At 46.6% G+C, this 21034-nt stretch overlaps 1 protein-coding gene across 5 annotated transcripts in view; it reads right to left on the reverse strand.

Annotated features, from left to right (window-relative positions):
* Nucleotides 1-588: 588 nt before the first annotated feature.
* The window catches only part of LINGO1 (leucine rich repeat and Ig domain containing 1), a 285485-nt gene continuing 265039 nt past the window's right edge, over nt 589-21034 (reverse strand). For 4 of the 5 annotated variants that reach the window (XM_006029389.3, XM_006029387.3, XM_006029388.3 and 1 more), the window contains one exon: nt 589-2843. In XM_006029389.3, the coding sequence (XP_006029451.1) occupies nt 990-2831 (1842 nt within the window). In that variant the 5' untranslated portion in view covers nt 2832-2843 and the 3' untranslated portion in view covers nt 589-989. Of the gene's footprint in view, nt 2844-13444; nt 13466-21034 lie in introns of those variants that run through there. The other variant, XM_025210840.1, reaches the window with a different exon arrangement.

Genomic DNA, 21034 nt, shown 5'->3' on the forward strand with positions numbered 1-21034 from the left:
TTGAACGGATTCCTTGTTCTTACAGCTTGCCGTTGTCAGCTGGCAGAGTAGAGAAGACCAGGAGACACAGCACTGTTGTTCTACAGGCCAGGAAAACAGGCTGAGTCACTGGCTTCATCGTGGTGTGTAGACGCTGCAGATCTGAAATTCAGATATCAGCTGGCTTCCTCAGAACTAATGGAGAAAGGCTGTACAGCACCACATGGACTTTAAACCCTGAGCTTGCTGAAAGGAATGGCATTATCTCAACCAGTCATTACAGAAAACTGAACTATTTTAATATAAAAGGCAAAGTAAAAAATTAGGGCTGAATTCTGGCTGGACATATTCCCCTGGCAACCTCACTTGCTTCAGTGGTTCTACCTGGGGTGTAAATCACACCAGAATTTGTTCCCGACTCCCTGGTGAGCAACATCTTTTCCCTCAATTCACCTGAGCCCTGGAGTCACGTGGACAGGAGGCCCAGTTCTTTTCCTTCTGAGACAGCTCGAAACCTCTTCCACAGTGAGTCAGAGAAGAGGAGGAAAAACAAAAACTGATCAGATACAGAACCGGACAGATCAAGAAGTCAAAATTTTGCATTCCAACTATCTATAGGAAATAGGGTTTTTTTTATTATTTCAAGTTTTCATAAAAATCCATAATTATTGAAATCAAAGTTACAGAGGAAAGTTCGTAACTTTTTTATTGATTTATTTTATTTAATCTTTGTTCTGCTTTTTGTTTTTTCTCTTCTGGTAATTAGATCTGACACCGCAGTCCGTCAGATTACGTCCTTACAAACACGGGAGTCCTGAAGATGTCAGCAGAATGTTTTCCTGGTATAAAGAGGAAGAGAAAGAGGTGGTGGAGTGGGCAAGTGGGATCAGAACAACAGGGAAGAGGGGACTGGAGGGAGGAAAGAGGTCGGTATGTTTGTAGCAATGTTTTTGTTTTGTTTTGTTTGTTTTATATTTTAAAAAACTTTATTATTTGCAAATTGCTTCCAGCTAGATCATCTTCATGTTGAACTTGCGTGGCGCATCAGCAGAGGTGATTCCAGCATCAGATTTGCGCGGCACATACTCGATCTCAATGTTGTGCTTAGTGTTACCTTTCCCCCTGCTCCACAGGAAGAGGAGCACCAGACAGAACAGCACCACACCCAGGAAGGAGATGAAGCCCATGGTGGTGGCAATGATGAGAGTCTTAATGTCGAAGGGGAAAGGCACCGTGGCACGTGTGCTGTTGGCGTCACTCTCGTTGGGCTGGTTGGAGATGAAAGCAAAGGTCTTGTTGGGCTGGTGGGGCCAGTCTGGGGAGTAGCTCCGCACATGCAGGTGAGCCAGCATAGTGTCATTGCCACCTGCATTGCTGGCAATGCATAGGTAGGTGCCATTGTCCTGGATCTGGGCATAGCGCACCTCCAGAGTGCCATCAGGGAAGACGGTGAGCCGTCCGTTGGTTTTGGTAGAGATGAGGTGCTTCCTGGGAGAGAGCCACATGATTGCGGGGGGTGGGTCCCCATCTGCCCGGCAGACAAAATGTACTGTGTGGCCCTCATCCACAAAGATCTGCTGCGGCTTGCGGTCCCGTATCCGTGCCCGGCGGCAGGTGAAGTAGTTGGGCAGGAGCACATCAGGGAAGTCCTTGAACTCTTTTCCCTGGACAAACTCAGGCGTGGAGCAGGTGGGCTGCTGCTTGTTGAAATTCAACCTCCAGCGGCGTCGGAAAACCCAAAGCAGCCTGCAGTCACAGGCCAAAGGGTTGTTATCCAAAATGAGTGTCTCCAGATTCCCCACCGAGTGGAAGGCCGACTCCTCCAGTGTGGTCAGCAAGTTCCCAGAAACGTTCAGAATGCGCAAGTAATTGAGGCCTCGGAAGGCATAGGGCTCCACGGTGGTGAGCTGCCCGCCCACCAGCTGGATCTCCTGCAGCCTGAGCAGGTCATGCAACATGGAGCCCTCAATGGTGATAATGGGGTTGTAAGACAGGTTCAGGAACCTGAGATATACCAAGTGCCTCACGGACACGTATGGGATGGAAGTCAGATTGCAGTGAGTGATGGACAAAGACGTGAGGTTCAGCCCATAAAGGCAGTTGGACGTCATGGTATCCAGGTAGGGCCAATGGGAGATCTCCAGGACTTTAAGCCTGTATAGCCTCTTAAATGAGTAATCCTTGATGGCATTGATGTTCAGGTGCCGCAGCCTCAGCACGATCAAGCCGTGCAAGTGGGATAGTGCCTCCGTGGGGATGGAGGTCAAGTTGCATTTTTCCAGTGTAAGCTGCTCCAAGCTGTTAAGGCCGCTAAAGGCCCGGTGGGAGATGTAAACCAGGTCGTTGTCCCCCACCTCTAATGACTTCAGGTTGTACAAGTCCTGGAACATGTAATCTAGGAGGATCACAATTTTGTTCTCACTAATGTCTAGCTTGGTAAGATTGCTTAGTCCGGTAAACACCCCCAGTGGGATGAGCTTGAGCCTGTTACTCCTGAGACCCAGAGTCCTGAGGTTGAAGAGGCTGTTGAAAGCCCCAGGCTCAATGGCACTGATAATGTTCTCGTTTAATTCCAGCTCCTCCAAGTGAGGGTAGTTGGCGAATTCATCCTGGTTGAGCGTCTTGATCCGGTTCTTACCCAAGTCCAGGAGCCGGGTCTCAGTTGGGATCCCCTCGGGGACGGATAGGTATCGCTTTCGGTGGCACAGCACAGAGCGCTCCTGGGCAGAGCACTCACAGCGGGGCGGGCAGCCCGTGGCAGAGCCGGAGAGGATGGAGCCCAGCATCAGGAGGAGAATAGGCTGCCAGCAGGCCAGGATTGGGCTATGCATGCTCGCCTCCCCAGCTATCATCCTATCTCTCACCTGCAGGCAACAAGAGCAAAGGGGGAAGGGAAAGAAAACAAGAGCAGATGTTAGCAAACCAAGGCCAGTGCCATGGCAAAAGTCACTGCATTTTGAGCCCACTCCAAGGTTTATTCACCTGCTGGCACTGTTGTTAGTGCAAGGTGAAATGCAAGGTCAAGATTAGATACCTCTAGTCAATAAATCTGGAATTTTAATATGCACTGCAGCAGCAGCCACAGCAGTGTGATTCAGTGTGGGGCATGTAGCCAGGCACACCTGTGTTGCAGCGATGGCAGGAAATACTCCCTTTAAAACAAAAGAATGCACATGCTTGACTCACTGTAGCTGGCCCGGACCAGTGTTTCACTAGCTTGGCTTAGTGCTCTGGATACCCTGAGCACTAGCCCTAGCTGTGTCTAGGGCTACATATCCAGCCAGTTACTTATCCTTTTCTCCTTACCCATCATTTTTCCTTATTCCCTTGCTGTCTTTTGGTAGTTACTCTGACACCAGTATTCAGGACCCCAGCCTCGCAATGTTGAGCACTGGCCAACAGGATGATCTCCTATGAGCAACAAAGCTTGCATCTGCCTACAAGCCTGTGTTTATCACCAGCTATGGGGAAACATACCACAGACAGTGCCCTCCAGAGTCTGTGTCCTTCCCCTACTAAGCAGCTCTCTGCACCTCAGCATGAAACTCCTTTCCACTTCTTTTCAGTGTCCACTGAGGAGGCTGTCTCTTCTCTGCTGCCAGGAGGAGGTAACCAAACTGCAGCAGCAATCACCTCGGGACCTGTAAACCTTGTTCAGTTACTTCAGTGGGCTTTGAATTTTCTGCTCCATGTATCCAAACTAACAAGATTTCTGTCTATGTAGTTCTAATCATCCAAAAATCTACTTGGAATGGTAAGACGGATCTGCCCCCAGGCATGGCAGGAGGACTGTGCTCCAGCCTCTCAGACAACACTTGGTCCAGCAGGAGTGTAAGGACAGCCCCTTCTCAACAGGCGCTGGCAGGAAGGAGATCCCCATTACTAATATTAGTGTCTGGCAATCCCAGCTGTGACTGGCACTACACTGGCCCAGGGGCATACCATAAGAGACAGCCCCTGGCCTAAGGAGCTCATAATATATGTAAGGAGTACAGACACGGAACTAGAGAAGAAAAAGCAGCCCCCTGTGCAGATCTGCAGCCCTCTCTGCCTGAGTCAAGAGTAAATCCAGGTCCCCTGATCCCAAAACACATGGCCCACTGCTGCCCATTGCACCACACTGCCTCCCAAACTGGGATTCCAGTAGACTGGAGCAGTTGTGAAGCCAGTGGGGAATTCATCAACATGGTGATGTAATGTAATGAGAGAAGAGAGCTTGAAATGGTTCAGTGTCTCAGGGCAGAGAGATCTGAGATCACTCCTGAATGGCAAAAGCTCCCATTACTTGGGGGGTAACTGGCTTAAATCTGCCTGTGTGTCCCAATCCCCTGATCTCAGTGGTGCCCTGAGTGCCTTGGCCTGACAGCCCTGCTTATGCGAAGGGCTCAGAGCTTGCTTTGCAGTCTGCTCATACGCAGCAAGGAGAATAGTCTCCACTAATGCAGTCAGTTCTGAGGGGAGGCGTGTCCAAAAGGGAAGATGTCAGCAGTTTGGCCAGCAGCACCCTAATGAGGTGCCTAGGTACTGGGAAGCAACTTCACATATGTGGAGGCAGCCTCTGGCAGGGCAGCCATCCTCTTGCTCTGTTTGCTGGGAGACGTATAGCACAGAGCCACCAGGCCCTGAGGACTAGGGGATGTGGTAGTGGAGAAAGATCTGTGTTTCCTAGTCCAAATGCAGCCTTTTGGCTATATTGCTCCCAACCTTGTGACTTGCTGCCTGAATGTTAAGAGCATTTGTTGTGTAAACCCTTGAGGAATCAACACCCTCTTAATGGACTGGACTCCCCTCCATCCCACTGATTCCCACGGAGTGGCTTTTCCTTTACTTCTATGTAAATGAGAAAAGACTCATGCCCTAAACAGTCTTCCCTATTTAGCAGCATGTCTTTCCACTCAGTTCCAAGTTAATGCCAGGCCTCATCCCCAAAGTTGGTCTATATAAGGATCTATTAGGAGTTTCTCTCTCACTCTCATTAATTTCCCAATCACTGTTCATTCCATAGTCCTTGTTTTTCTACCCACACTACCTCCCAGTCTGCCATTACAGGGGGAAAAGAATCATTCTTTTCCTGACACGTTCTTCCTTAATGGTACTGGTTCTACCACCCCAGACTCACTTTCAAGAGATGCAGGGTTTAAAAATATACCAGAGTGACTGGGGAGAGTGGAGGGTGGGACAGAACACCTGGGGGGTTGATTCCTGGCTCTGCTACTGACTTTCTGTGCATCCTTGGGCAAGTCACTTGACTTCTCTGTGCCTTAGTTTTCCTGTCTGTGAAATAGCAGTCGTGATACTTATCCAGCTCTCTAACATCCGTTGAGATTGTGGAGTAAAAGGCATTTTGAACTCATAAACAGTACTAAGCTCTTAAAAACTACAGGGTGGGATTTTGGTGAGGTGGGTAGCTAAGTCTCTTAGGCTATTTTTTCAAGACTTCTCCTTATTAACATAACCCCTATACAATGAAGCCCCCTTCTCAGTTGTTATTATGCATGGAGCAATGGGGAAACAGATGTAAATGAATACAGCACACAGTATCCCTTGTTTGTCTCTGGAATCCAAAGTGAAACCTTCTGAGAGTCTTTTTTCCTGTTGCTTTTAAATACATCAGATTACAGAGTGGAAAATATGTTAATCTGCAGAGGTCCAAAAATACTGACCTCCGAGAGGAATATTTACATGCAACTGACAGGACTTGGAGTGGGAGAACATAGGTCCAAAAAAACCCCAAACCCCAGGCTGGGGATTTCCATCCCAGAAATGGTAACATTTCTGGTTTTGCTGCACAAGCAAATAAAACACCATGGCAGCATAAACAGAGACTACATGACAGGCATGCTCCGTGACCACCACTGCAGAGGCATCCTTACTAACACTGACACTAACTTTAGAGAGGAAAGGGTTTCCCTCACACACCTTAATTCAGTCAGGAAAAGGAAAAGAGCAAACTGGATTTCTGCACTCAAGCAAAATGGGGTTGGGTAAAATTACTCAGGGGAGAAGATTCTCTGATGGGTTTCCTGGACAATGTGGGTGGATCCTAAGAAAGATCTCTGATGGGAAACAGAGGCAGCTTCAGCTTTCAGGTCTGCTAGGAATGTACAGGGAAGATGACAGAGGCCAATTTGTGTCATCCTCAAATGGTTTGAGCTACAACCCTAACCATCACTTAGAGGCTCTGGACAAACAAATCACAGAGAGTGAAAAGGTGGTAGGGATTTACTAAACATCACTTGCTTTGCAGTGTTGCCGGTGTCTGCTCATACCCCATGCAATGGTATGGGAAAGCTAACTCTTGGTAACTGAGCCCTGTTTTACCAAAGGGTAAGTTCTTCTGGTTTAGTTTTTACTTAATGTGGGGTAAGAGTGGACACACACAGGCAGCTACTCTGGAACAGCTGATATGTGGGGTTTCTATACCCTCTTTTAACTCACTTCAATTTGTCTGTCTATCTTTGAGACTGCCAAGATATTGTTTCTTTAGAAGCCAAGCCTCACATAGCTTCCTGTGTACATACTCGGTGTGGTCAGGGCAGGATGCATCCCTACCCTTGCATATGCACTAACACACTATCAGCATGACAACACACCAGAACTGCCCAGAATCAAAGCGGGGTCAGAGTACACCAGGGCTTAATTACTTTGCCCCTATCATCTCGTCTCCAGTGATTTTGGAGCAGAGTGATGTAAATGCCCCTGTAAATGTGCCCCAGCACATACAGCCCCATTTCTTTCCCCTACACAATTCACCATCTGCAGTAGTCCCCAGCTTCCTCACCAGTCACCCAAGAGGCTCTATTTTTATGCTCTTAACCAGGTGGCTCAGTCCCTTCTCTAGTATCTATTCCCACCTTTTAATGGTTGTTCTACATTTGCATCTCACAGTAGTATCACATTGAAGGGAATAAACCATTCTGGATGTACATGGTTTTATTTTTAAAAGGATTAAGCAGTTCCTCCTTCCACACAGACCACACAAGACATTAAGAAGTAAGCAGTTACTCCTTCCACACAGACCACACAAGACATTAACAAGAGACACCCCAAATCCAAAGCCACTTTCCAGGATCACAGTCTAAATCACTCAACCCTGCCCCTTCCAGACCTTCACTTTCCAGAAGGGAAGATGCAATTTGCAAGTCAAATGAACAAGGGGAACTGAGCAAGTGAAAATCTTGGCAAGGGGAGCCACAGAGCACTATATAAAGTTATTCAGGGGGAGTTATAGCTTTGTAAAGGCAGCTTATACCATCAAACCATAAACCATCCCATCCTGTTGTCAGCTGGATGCTAAAGCTGCATGTCACATTGCTTCTGTTGTATTTATTTTTTATGTTGCTCAAGCTGTTATGAAGGATCAAATCACATTAATATCGTACATTACATGTACAACTACCACTGGCTCTGTTTATATCTATTGTTATATACACACTCTGCATTGCCTTCGCTAATGCTATTTATGGCTATCACTGAATATACTCTGCACATTACTTTCATTGGTTCAGTTTATATCCATCATTATATATATCCTGTGCATTACTTTCCCTAGCACTATTTATGGCTCTTGTATATACTCTGTGCATTACTTTCATTGCTTCTGTTTATATCCATCGTTTTATATAGATATATGCCCCATGTATAACGTTCCTTCCAAAAAAAATAATTCAAACATTTTTTCAAGATGTAAGGATGAAAAATGATATACAATCCATAAATATATCAACTTTCACCATCTTATAAAGCAGAAGCCCTAACAAACCATAAATGTCCCAGGCAAATTCAAACATGGATATTAATTACATTCAGCCCCCACAGAATACTGCAGCGTTTCAATTTAATATGATATTTTACTTTGCTTCTTGCCCTAATTGAGGTGTTTTCTCTCTGCTATTGAATCTTGGTGCGTGCCATCCCAGAGGTGACTGCACTTCAGAACTATACTCGCAATTCCTCTGTGCACATAATTTGTAAATGCTTTCTTTGGAATCTTTCATAAAAATCTTGATCATTCAACTGAAGTCATTTGAAAAGTTTCTGGTAGATTCAATGGAAGTTGGCTCAGGCTATGAAGTGCTCAATACATCTAGGATATTAATAAATAATTGTTCACGGCATAACATCATTATTGCTGCTTGCATGGTCACTGCTATAAAAGCTGTCCATAATTCACTGGTATAGTGTTTGCATATTCCAAGAATAAGATCTAAATGTAACTTGCATGTATCACTCCTGCCTTATTCCCAATGGATCATGAAGGACATAACTGGTTTCTGATGATGGGGCATACCACTTCAGTGAAAGTGCCTTTTGCATCTGATTAATGGTAGCCTGGAAGAGTAGATATAATCCATTACATGTAGCCACAAGTGTAGATGTAACCAGTTAGTAGAACAACCTGGCTGGAGGCTGAACTTGTTGAGTGTTTGTTCTACTTATTCCTGAGACCCTTTTTGAGTAAAGAGGCAGTTGTCGTCTCTGATAAACCAGAAGGAAGGAAGAACCAAAGGAGGTATGTCCAGGCAGCAAGCAGCTATCTAAATATCTTAGAAGATAAGTGAGCCCTTCTCACATGAGCAATGGCCTTGAGGAGGGCTGTGGCCAGGTTTCACCCATGTCACATGCCAAGGAGGTTAAAACAAAACGAGCCAAGCCTGCCTCGGTGAAGGAGGCTGGACTGGACAGCTCCTGAATCTCCTTCCTGCTTCACAATTCTGCTCTATGAGAACTTATGGCAGTTTAACACCTTTTGTAGCTGCCTTTGCATCTGTGTTTCCCATCAGAGACTTCAATCCTCCAGATGAAAGGAATTACTTATTTGGCTATTGGCCGAGTAAACTTTGCCTCTTTGAAGCCACATCTTCCTGGGAGATGCAGACATGCCAGCGAATGTGCCACGATTGTAAATGAAATCTGTGCAGCAGACAGCACTTAAAATGCCTCTGCTGCATTTTCACACATGTGGTACCTGTCAGGGCAAGTCACTGGTAAGAAGTTCTTATGGCATTATTGCCAGGAAGGTGTGACTGTAAAATGCATGCTCTTTCTCTTTAAATATCTGCTGTAGCTCTCTCTTGAAATCCAATTCCCTGTACTCACAGTCTTGCTGAGAAAGACATATAAAAGCAAAACATTACGTGCAAAACAAAATACAGTCTAAGGGGTCTAATTATATTGAGAGTGAAGAGATTTTGCCTCATAGTGAAAAGCAGCTTGCCTTATTTGGATGCATTCTTAGATGAAATTTCCATCTTTGCCCTCATGGGCAAAAAGCTAGGGCAGGCTTCTGATGGGCTCAGGAACTGGACGGGTCCTGACCCTGACTAGCAGCCCCATTTCTATTACAGTTCTAGGTTTCCAGAGAGCTCCTCACATGAGAGGCAAGTTCATCCTTGGTGCATCCCCATGCTCGCTAGAGATACACGTGGGTTGGATTGGGCTTTGCTGTGTATCCATCTTGTGATGGCCCCTCAATATCAACCAACTCTGCTGTTGTTCTAACCCTGGACCCAGCACGACCTTGCCAATGTAATTCAGTCCTGATTTCCAAGCTGCCCATTATTTTTTAGTGTTAGGCTTTTGCATTTCAGCCCAGGTTCCTCCTGAGGCAGAAAACGCACTGAGGTTGCATACTGTGGGCAAACATACACAGGTGAATGCTCTTTCTAGTCCCTCAGTGGTTTCTGGTATTTTAAGTAAATGAAAAATTGTTTGAAAAAGATTTTTTAAAAATCACCAGAACCCTAGCCAAGGGGAGGAGGCTGGGATGAAGGGACAAGGCACATCAGAGGCCAAAAGCTAGGTTCTCAGCTCATCTAAATCAGCTTTAGCTCCACAGAAACTGCCTTACATCAGCTGAGGATGTGACCCTGAGTCTTGTAAGGTAATAATTTGCCTGGTTAGGTCTAAGCATACTTGGCATTGTGGAATTACTGTATCCTTTTTGCCTGAGCCTTCACATTACTACACAGAATAAAACGGATGTGAAGAACAACAACAGCTAAACAAGCTTTCAGTGGCAGAATTTAAGGCTTTGATGGCCAAGTGTTAAAAGATGAGCAAACAGATGATAAATGAACAAAGCAAAATCTGCATATTACTATAGGCTATTCAAACCCACTTGCATAGAATTAAAGTCTAGACACACCTCACATATTATTAGTTTTAGGCTAAATTTAAAGCCATGATAAATATAAGCCCTGACAAAAACATCCGCAACGTTAATAGCCAGAGCCACATAAAGAGGTTGGGATAAAGACAATGAGTAAGCTGAAAAATGCAGAGCTAAAATGAGCTTTAAATCACTTCTCTTTCCAATTTACCATTGGACATTTTGGAGTGGCATCTACCTGCTCCACAGGGAAGCAGATTGTAAAAAATTCCTTTCTAAGAAACTAAAATGAGTTGATGCCAACAGCTTAACCCCCGTTCTTCCAGTAATTATGGGTCAGCCCAGGTATCACCCCAGCACTGGGCTCTCTGCAAATGCATGAATGATCTCAAACCTGAGAGAGAAGCTGTTAGTTTGCCAGCCCCTGCTCTTTTGTCTTATTTATGGCAACTGAAATCAATGGATGCGTTTCCATTGACTCTAGTGGGCTCTGGACCAGATTCAGACACAGGGATGTGTTGGAGCATGAAGAGACATCTGCTTTAGCTTGCCTATGCTTAATCCCTGGACAGTCTGAGGAGAAGGGACTGGAGCAGAATGCCCAGGCTGGACACTCTCTCCAGTCACAGAAGGGTTTCTGGTGTTTTAATTAAATGAAGAATTTCTAAAATAGGGAAAAAATGAATTCACCAGAAGAGCAGGAAAGCTGAAACCTATGGTGAGAGACCAGCAGTGTTTGGGAAGGTGGCAGGGGAAGAGGGCTGGGAGAAAGGGACAAGGGGGGTCTTGCAGAGTTTGGAGTACCCTTGAATTCAGGCAGAAAGGGGCAATACAACCAGATACATGCCCCCTTCACTTGGACACATTGGCACCTGGCCTACACTCTGTGATGGCTTATACAAATGCACTGTTTTTTTCCACACCCCTGCTGCTCTAAGGGATATGACTCCAGGGCCAGAGGCCTGGAGGTCCAACTTGAATCTTTTTTCCCTTGCTGCAAACCTGCAGTGATGGCACCCCCTGGGGCTGGGATCTCATGCTGCAAAGCTAGCATGAATGACAGGAAACTCAAGCCCATAACCCTAGCTCGTGAGCAACCTGACTGGTAGTGTGTGACCCTGTCACAGTAAGGGGTATTTCTTGGCTGAGTAGGCAGCAGGTAGGTAGGTGTGGTTACCCCTCGCTGCAGGGGCAGTTAATCTAGCAGCAGATGGATGATATGTTGACTTTGCCTGGGAAGGAGTGCCCACAGCTGGGCTTCTGCTCCAAGCACAGACGTGTAGCCATGCTTCTAGCTGGATTCCACCCTGCTTTCCCCTCTACTTCCCTTGCTGCCAACAACTGAGGGCCTAGTGAGGTGCCTTTGTTCTGTTTTCTGCAGCATTTTTGTTCTTTTAGGGATGATCCTATGGGGAAAAAAGCCTGGAAAAGAGCCATTAGCTTTCCTGCACTAGTTCTGAGAAGGAAATTAGCATGTCCACATATGGGACATAGGGACAATAAATACTGCACTTTAAGTTCACACCCTGGCTATTTTCTACAATCCCCCATGTAGACATGCCCTTAAAGGCCTAATGGATGTATTGCCCCAAGAAGAGGGGGAGCGACACCTCCTAACTGCTGTTCACACTCATGCCACATGGCACAAAGTGCCACCACAATTCTGATCTCTTGGCATGGAGCCCAGTTTCCCTAGGGTTGAATGCCAACACAAGAGCCCTGGCTATGGTAAGGCAGGACCTGTGAGGAAGGCACCTTGCCCTTGCCCCATGCCTGTTACATTGTGATTTTGTGTTCACTTTTCGGAACAATTTCATGTGACTTCATTGCTTTCTATGCATGTAACATGTCCTGTGTCATCACTATTATCTAGGCAACTTCTCTTCCCTCCTATGCAGAATTATAAGCTGATTCTCAACCCTGGGCATCTTGGGTTCATTCCAAATTGTACTGGGTTCATATTGTGCGGGGGAGGAAAGGACAGTCCCCACCCTGATCTCTGTGTGTAAAGGCTGGAGGGCTGTATCTTTAGCTTGGCTAAACCACAGGGGTACCAATGAACCCAAAGGAGCCACATTGATTTAAGCGAACCAAAGACCTGGTTCTAAGGGGAAATGGGAAAATGGAAATGATGGATCAGAGAAGGGGAAACTGAAGAGAGACGAAGGGGAGAAAAATTTGCAGAGAAAAAAACAAAATTTCTGAGGAAAAACTGAGTAGAATAGGCCAGTAAATCTGCATGGTTTCACAGCAGTAACCCCTGAAACATCAGTGCCAGCACCGCAGTACGCTCCGTGTGTGTGAGTGCATGCCAGGGGGCAGGTGGGTCTGACTCTGATCCTGCCTTTACACTGATGTAAACCAGGAGTAATGATGACCCTGGGAGCGGTAGGACTCTCTCCAGTATGTAATTAATAGAAACTCTGTAATTAGAAGAAACTGCGCTTTACAATACAATGGGGAAAACAAAATCATTACCTTGCCCTTGAAGGAGAAGAAGGCAGGTACGTTTAAATCCCAGGGGAAAGCCGTTTTGTGCTATTTTGCGGCTTTGTTGTATGCAGGATGAGGTCCAGAAGTCCCTGGTAATGAGAGTCCCTTTATTCTTTCTCTGGAGATTTTGTTTGATTTTGTCACCAGATTATTCCCTATGCTGCGCCCTACCTGCCTGCCCTGGGACGCCACACTGCCAATGCTCATCATGCTCAGAAGCCAGGGGCTGGGGGCTTAGCTCTGAGGACACTGTAGTGGGGGGGACTTCAGCTCAGCTGACAGAGCACGGCTTTTTTTTTTTCAATAAACAACAAAATTTCACAGTCAGCTAATAAAAAAACACCTGGTAATCATAAATTACAGAGCGTGGCATTCACCCTTGAACCAGATGCCCGAGAGAACCTCTCTATTGACTTCAGAAAATCTCTTCATAGCAAGGAAATTTGCCAAAGTCACTGGAGTCGGCTCCGGCCCAGCTGCACGCCTCCTCCAGCGTTGGCAGCAGCCCCTCGGATTCCCTCACCGCGGAGCCCGGGGGTGCCTTGGTGAGCGGATCCCCCAGCACTGCAGGCTGGAAACGTGAATCCCGGCACTTGTGTACAGAGCCCACACCTGGCCCTGACACCCGGGCTGGGGGCAATGCAGGGCTCAGGCACTGCCCTCAGACTAACTGCTGTCTCTGGGTTTTTGGCTTATAAATAAAACCCACAAACAAGGATCTCAGATCCAGCCTTCTTGCTTCCTTCAAGCTGCACCAACTAAATCAAATTTTATTGAACTTGACTATGTTTTAGAGATAAAGACTCCAGGTTTACAAATAAATATTTAACAACCTTTCCTGCTGGTAAAAGAGTTGCTTACCCAGACCCCAGGCTCTGCGCTAAGTGTTCCTGTGGCTATCTGCAAAGCAGCAAAACAAAGAGAAAAGCTTTAATTTGCCAAACACGTTTGTATCTGTTTCCTTCTCTCTATCATCCTCTCTGCCTCCATCATTCATTCGCTCTCACTCTCTCCTGCCTCTTCCTCCTTTTCCAGCAGATTTCTGCAAGCTGCTGTCACCAGGCAATGGGGATGAAGGCTCACCTAGAAATGTGGGCTTTGGGCAGGCTAACAGAAGTAAGTGAAGATCACAGGGCTGCTGGTTCCCAGTGAAGTGAGTGAAAGGTTGCATTTTGGGTGTCAGAAACTAGTGCTCAGCAGGATTAAACTGGAGGCTTTCAGCTAATTCACAGCTCCCACCAGCCTGCTTTTCCTCAGCTTCCACTCCCCACCCCCAGCCTCCTAACGCAGGCACTGCAGTCCCTCGCTCCGCCTGTGTTCAGCAGCATTAAATAGCAGACTTGGAAGAGTCTCTGCTGTCTGCGTCTCTTCTATTTTGTTCCATCTTCTTTCCTCTGTATCTCCCTGCTCTTCACTCTCACCCCCTCCTTCCATTTTCTCCCTCCAGCCTTCCTGTGTCACCATCTCCCCCATGTAAAAAAGACAATTTGTAATAAAAAATCTAACCTAAACCTCAGAAGTCTTCAGGTTTGTCTAACTCCTGGCAGGGACACAGGCATGTGTGAGGGAAGGGGAAAGCTTTTGTGACAAGAGCTGAGGAGAAGCGTGAGCTCCTGGCAAAGGCACTTGACTGGGCTCTGGAGACTGCTCTCTGGCACTGGGCTGCTGTGTGTCACCTTGGGCAAATCAGCTCCCTCCCTTGTGCCTCTGGTTCCCCGCCTATCCTTTGTCTTGTCCGTTAGTCTCTTGGGACCAAGATTTTCTCTTACTTTGTGTTTACGCAACATCTAGCACAATGAGGCCCTTTTTGGTACGACTAGAATGCTAATAATTACAACTGTTGGCAGCGCAGCGCAGCGCAAAGCAACAAAATCCCAAATTGGATACTTGGGCTGGTGCTGACTTGGGCTGGACCGCTGATATACCCCCCGCGGGAAGCCCCTCTCTGGAACGGTGTGTTCGGTTCTGGTTTCACCCAGTCTTAAAAGACATGGAACAAAGAGAAGAGGTTTGGAGAAGCACAGTGAACTGATTTCAAGGTATGAAAGGGTCTACATGAAAGGAACAGAAATAAATCATTTGGGTAGGAGATGAGTAAGAGGGACTGCAGAATACTGAGCAGTGCTTCAAAGGTTTATGGTGAGGGACAGCAACAGCTTCAGGTTGTAAGCCAAGCACTAGTGTAAGAATCCCCTCCCCTCCTCCCAAGCACGTCCCTGCATAATTGTCTATTATTTCAGAAGCCTGTGAAAAAATTCCATTGTGGTACTGAACAAGATGGTTACTGCTCTGATCTATTATGGCAATTGCTATGTTGCCATCAAATTGCAGGGAGAAGTGTTTAAGATGCTAATCCCCTTGCAGCACATGAGTTTAGAAGTTTTGTATTTCAAATGGCATTGAATGTCCAGCAACATTCTCTCTGTTGCAAGACTGTTATGGAAATGCAACACAGAGTTGCTTCTTCCATACAAATGCTATCCCCCAAAACACTTATCTGAATTAAATAATCCAGCCACAGAGCTGAATAATAAATGAGAGCAGGAGAGAGGACGGAGGAGGCAGAGGCAAAGCAAGGAGAGGAAGATGAGAGCTAAGATGGGATGGGGAGTCAAGAAAGCAGAGACACTGGAAACTATTCCAGATGTTGGACACTCCAGAAGAAGCAGCTTCTGGCTAGGTCCTTGCCTGGTACAAGGATGTTTCAACGGAGCAATGCTGGTTTACATCAGCTGAGAATCAGGTCCAGTGTAGGGAGGTAGAGGCATGAGGTGAGTGAAGCAGGCAGGGATGGGAGCACAGGGAGGTAAGTTTGGTTCTTTGCAGAGGCACGAACACAAGGAGGGCAAAGAGCAAATTATTTTGCAACTGGGACACCAGGAGTCAAAGCTTCCTTTTCTTTGTCTCTCACATGAGTGATACTCAAGCTGCTTCCATTCAGAGATATTTTCATCCCACTCTGTACAGAACATCGGTGTTATCTGAATGATTGTTCCTGTGCAAGAGGTACCCTCTCTCTTTTCTCTTGGAGCCCTTCTGCCTCCCCTTAGCAAAATTTTTCTCTCTCGCTGCGCACGCTTCAGTGACCCACCAGCAAAGAAAACATCCTGACAAGCAATCAATAAGTAATTGTGAAGGCAGCTGTGGATGCCTCTGGTGTAAAACCCTGAGAGGGTGAGAGATAAATGAGACTTTTAAATGTGTGCAAAAGGGGGCAGAGCACCCAGTGGGGTAGGGCCCTGAGGCATCCACGCATCCATTCAGGGCCCACATTAGCAAGAGCTTGTATCCTTCACAGAGCGTTAGCTCATTTATTGGTTCAGTGTCTTCTGCATCAGGCAAGTGACTTGGACAGTGGGATTTTTCTAATTGCAAAGACAGAGAACAGGAGAGCTCTCTGAGGCCCCAGAATAATCACCCAAGGGACAGGGTGGACATGCCATTGCTCAAACATTTAAAACTAGGTTAGAGAAAGCACTGGAGAATGAGACCCTGTCAGGAAAACAATTTCCAGTGACCAAGGATAAAGACCAGACAATCTAATGAGCCTTTTCCTTCTTAGACTTCAAGTCCACCATAGTCTCCTCTACATCTCTGCACCCGTTCTATTAGGTTCTTGACGCTGTGCATGGGCTGGGCCATGTGAAAACTCTGGTAGGCTGCTTGTAAGAAAACAAGAACAATGAGAACATGAGGGCTGAGAGAGCCATGAAGGAGAACTTCATGCCACAACAGCAGATTTAATGTAGTGGGGGTTTCTATAGGTATTTGCCTGCCCCACATCCAGCTGCAAACCAGGCAGGAAAAACAAATCCCTTTTCTGTGTTTATAAACTACCTACAGTGAGATGGAGATAGGATGTTGTTAGATGTTACCTTTCCCATGTGTTAAATGCTCTTAAGGCAGGTGTGTCCAAGGCAGGAAAAGATAAGCTAAGTAAGTGCCCTTTGAGCATCTCAAAGTTATGTCTATTTGGGTGAGGAATATCTCCAGCTGGTGTTATGCAGCTTGTGTTGCAGTAATGTCAGTCTGCTCCACGGGACCAATACTAGCAATTTTTTGGCTCTTCAGTTCCCAACTTGCCTGTGGATGTTTTATCATCCAGAACTCTACTTTCCAAAATTGACAGAGTGGGAGAGCTGGGCAGCCCCTGGTGAATGGGGAGCCATGGCAGGGAGAATGGCTGGATAGGTGGGTAGGTGGGGTGCCACTGGAGAGCCAGAGAACCAGGCAACCACGGGGTGGACTTGGCAGCCCCTGGCTACACCCCTGCTCACCAGCCCTCTGGGGGCAAGTCAGAGCTGTGCACGTTCGAGAGGGTATTAACCCTTAATGCGTGACTGCTCACAGCATGTGCTACCTTTAATACTGCTTAATGTTCCTTAGAGTTAGCACATGTGAACTGTATTGTGTAACAACACCCATAGAGTGGTTTGTCAGAAGTGTCTCCTCTGGATGATCTGGAGGGATCTTTGTGACACAGCAGAGATAAGCTCAATATCCTGTCACGTCAATGCTCGGAGGCAGCTGGTGACAGAAGAACCTTGGATAATCTCTTCTCTGATGCAGTCCTTGCGAACAGGCCTCTTTGGGAAAGCAGAGAGTCCATGGCTGCCAGAACTGAGTCTATTGTCAATGTCATGCTAATAGAGAAAGATAACCATCTTCCTTTCATGGCACAGAGTGCCTGCCTTGGGAACTAGTCCTTCTACTCTACCTGCATTGCAAAGCTTTCAGCATACACTAAAGGGAGGATTAACTTCCTAAGCCATATTTGTCTGGTGCAATGAAAACTCTCTTTTCTTTCTGTGACCTAAGTTCTGCAATCTGCTCTGTTTTGCTGCGTGTGTGACTCAGGGCCTAGAGCCAGCTCACAGTCCTGATCTTCTCTCCAGTAAAGACTCACAGGTGAAAAGCTATACTGCACTTCAGAGGCTCCCAGAAGATGGCACTGGAAACTCCTCCTTTCCTCAAGGCCTGGTCGACATGCACCATTCAATTCACTTAAACTGCTAGGAGGAGGGAACTAGGAGGAGGACGAGAGGCACAAAATGACCCAAAAAGAGAATAGGGCAAAACTCTTGAGCCCTCTTGTTGCCCTGGATAGACGTAGCTACAAAAGTGTACAGGGCAATGAAGAGTCCAACATCAGTCCACAATGTGGAGGTCTCTAGGACCATCCTTGACCACGATGAAGAAATTCTGCCAAGGAGTCTCAAATCTGACTTTACTCCCACACCAGATGGGAGGAGTGAAGCAAGCAAGCGTTGTCTGAGATTCCTGTGAGTTCTCAGTGCAGTCCTACAAATGCTGTCTGAAAGTAGCCAAACCGTGTGCCCAGCCAGCACCTGCAGCACAGGAGGGGTAAAGCAATGAGGCCAAACTCAATGGTGACCCTAACCTAGTGGCCCACAGGTCCTCTGCTATCCACATGTCATGTTAGTTAGCTTAGGCCACTTCTACTAGGTAAACTTATTACACCCCACACTGTGCGGTCCCATACAGGCTGCCTCCTAGACCAGGAGCAGTGACATTCCAGCCCTGCAGCACTTCAGGTGAGCTGCTGAGTACCAGTGCCTCAAACGTATCCCTGTAGTGCTGTGTGGATGCGGCTACACTGCTTGGGGATTAGAAGGTAGCCTACCTGCAGCAGTGGGGCATACCTGAGGGCACTGCTTCTGGGTCTGATAAATTTACCATGTACACACCTGCCCACTTACCAAACTGTTACTTCCATCTACTCTGCCTCACACATAGATTCATGCAGGTGTAACTCAGAACAGAATTTGGCCCAAAGAGTCCGAGAGAATCTCTGCTAGTGTTCCTATGACAGCAGAAGCACCAAGTGAAATAACAGGTAGCTAACAGGGGGGCACAGGAATGTGTGACTCCATGAAAGCTACCTTCTACTTCAACTTATGTCTTCTTTCAGATGTTACACTGGCCTTGGCCAGAGCTCTCACCTGCACTTTGGCAGTAACGGAGGGGCACCAATCTGATGACACCAGTTGAAGGTTCTTGCCTTATGCACTGCTGCTGGGGACTCACCGGTCCCAAGGAGTGTAGGTCAGGGGAAGGTGTACTGTACAACCAATTTAGAATAGCAGGGATGAACTCCAGGGCAGTTCTTAAAGCTTGTCTCTCCTTCTCTCTCTCCACCCTCCTTATCCAGGCTGTTTTGCCCCCCTCCATCTTGCAGTCCTGTCAGTTTTCTCCACAGCTAATTCTGTTTGATCCGAGAGGTAATTTAACTCACAGGCAGACCAAGGCGCCACCCACCCACCCACCCACCTCTGTCTGTCTGTGCACATTCCATTTCACCTCAGCCTGGAAGGAGGTGAGTGCTAGGGCCTCAGGACGAGGTGAGCAACAGGAGCACAGAGTTCCCCGGTGTCTGCTGAGAATGCCTCTCAGCTCTCGATTTGGATCCTGAGTTATTACCCATCATGCCACTTGACGCTCCAGCTTCCCAAGCATGCTGGCACTATAACCAGAGGGTTCCACACTTTTCAATAAAGCACAAGTCAATTACTCCAGTCTGAATTAGACACAGCCTCAGACCCAAAGGATCCAGTTATTCTGGGCTGGTCTATGTGCCCTGACAGCCAAATGGAGTGCTGAATGCAAAAAGTCCTCTGCCTGCCACACACCCTGCGGTGAGTGCTGAGTGCTCCAGCTTGCTAAGCAAGTATCTTCTACAGGTGATGTGGAGATCCAGCAGTCATGGAGGAAGCAATGCTCTGCCTCACCAATGCACCTGAGCCTTGATATGCCAGGGCTGCTGCTAAATGAAAGAGGGCAGGCATTTCAAGTGCCTGGCCCTTCAGCCCTTTGCCTCTGCTGAAGCTTATGCATCTCTGCTAGCCCCAATGCTATCATATTTGCACATCCTAAATGCAGTGATGAGCAGTGCTCCAGGAGCTGGGGATGTGTCCTCAATTATCCTCATGTTACATGCTGCAGACTCAGCTACAAAGAAAAGCAATTAAGTCCATTCCTTACCCTAAGCAAGTGAGTGGCTTCACTGACAGAACTATTTGCATGCTTAATGTTACGCATGTGCTCAAGTGTCTTGCTCAGCTGAGGTTTACTGACTCACCACAGGGAGACTGCAGAAGAACTGGGAGTTGAACCTATTTCTCCTGGGATCCAGACTACCACCACAACCCCAAGGATACCCTTTCTCCCCTTACTACCAGTAAGGGGAGCATATGAAATGGTATTTTTGTTACATGGATACCTTTCTTTTGGAAACTGCACCAAGACTAAGCCCATGTCTCAAAAATCAGGGAACAGCCATCAGATGGTAATGAGTCTCGGTCACTGTCATCCTGGGCTCAAAGGCCATGTACAGACATTACACTTCTACCAGTATAGGTGATCAGAAACTGGTCTATACCTGTAATAGAACAGAAATTTGGCACATACAGACTGATTTAAAAATGGTGGAACCAAGTCTGTGATTTGCCCCCCATACCAAGGAGTGAATGTGTGCTCTGTTCACTACTGATTTAAGCTATGCTGTTTACACAACACCATGTAACTTAGATCGATTCTGCCTCGGGCTTTTTGAATGTCTGTACCTAGCTGATGAGTTCCAGCAGCATAAAGCTGAAACACCATATCTTGCTAGCACTCTTCTAAGTATCTGCAGCAACTGTGAACCAGACAGCGTGTCTTGAGACTCCAGAAATATGAGATGACATTTCTTGCAGTGGCACTGGCGAGCGTTTGCTATGTTTAATTTAAGGTTAGAATGTTCCTATTGGCAATAGTCTTATTCCCACTCCGTACTCCCTAAAATAACCTTACAGTGAATGCAATATTACTTTAATTATACAAAGGTATGATGTCCTATCATTTGTAATGCAATTGCCTCATGAAATATTAGTGACATGGGGTCCACTCCTCAGCTCAGGGAAATCAGTGAAGGAAGGTTTCTTTACACCGGTTTAGGATTTGTCTGATACTTTTAGATACTTAATTTCACAGAACTTTCTAGAAAGTCAGCCCTGTGACTGCAGAATATTGCAGTGAAGACTGCTTTATGATAACCCGTCAGCAGTATAAACTGCATGATGTCAACAAACCAGCAATGTGTATGATGACAGTAATATTATATCCAACTAATATGACATCAGATAATCATAGTCCTCACTATGATGAGATCATAAAACCACAGGATGTCACACTGATGGTGCTATTATTGTATGTCACCTCATAGCCGAGTTGCTTAGATACTAAGGTGATGGGTACCTTTAGGATGACAGATGGTCAGTATGGCTCTATAAAACCCCCAGGCACAGCACTGTGACTACATGATACAAGTAGATGTTTGGTAACTGTATAGTTTAGTGACAGTGGCTAGCAGACTGTGACTGTGCATCACCTCATACAAACAGGGGTAGGATGATATGCTGGTCTTCCTGTGACAAGGGTACTGCAGTGGTG

The sequence above is a fragment of the Alligator sinensis genome, unplaced genomic scaffold, assembly GCF_000455745.1.
Source record: "Alligator sinensis unplaced genomic scaffold, ASM45574v1 scaffold319_1, whole genome shotgun sequence".
In the NCBI taxonomy this organism is placed as follows: domain Eukaryota; kingdom Metazoa; phylum Chordata; order Crocodylia; family Alligatoridae; genus Alligator; species Alligator sinensis.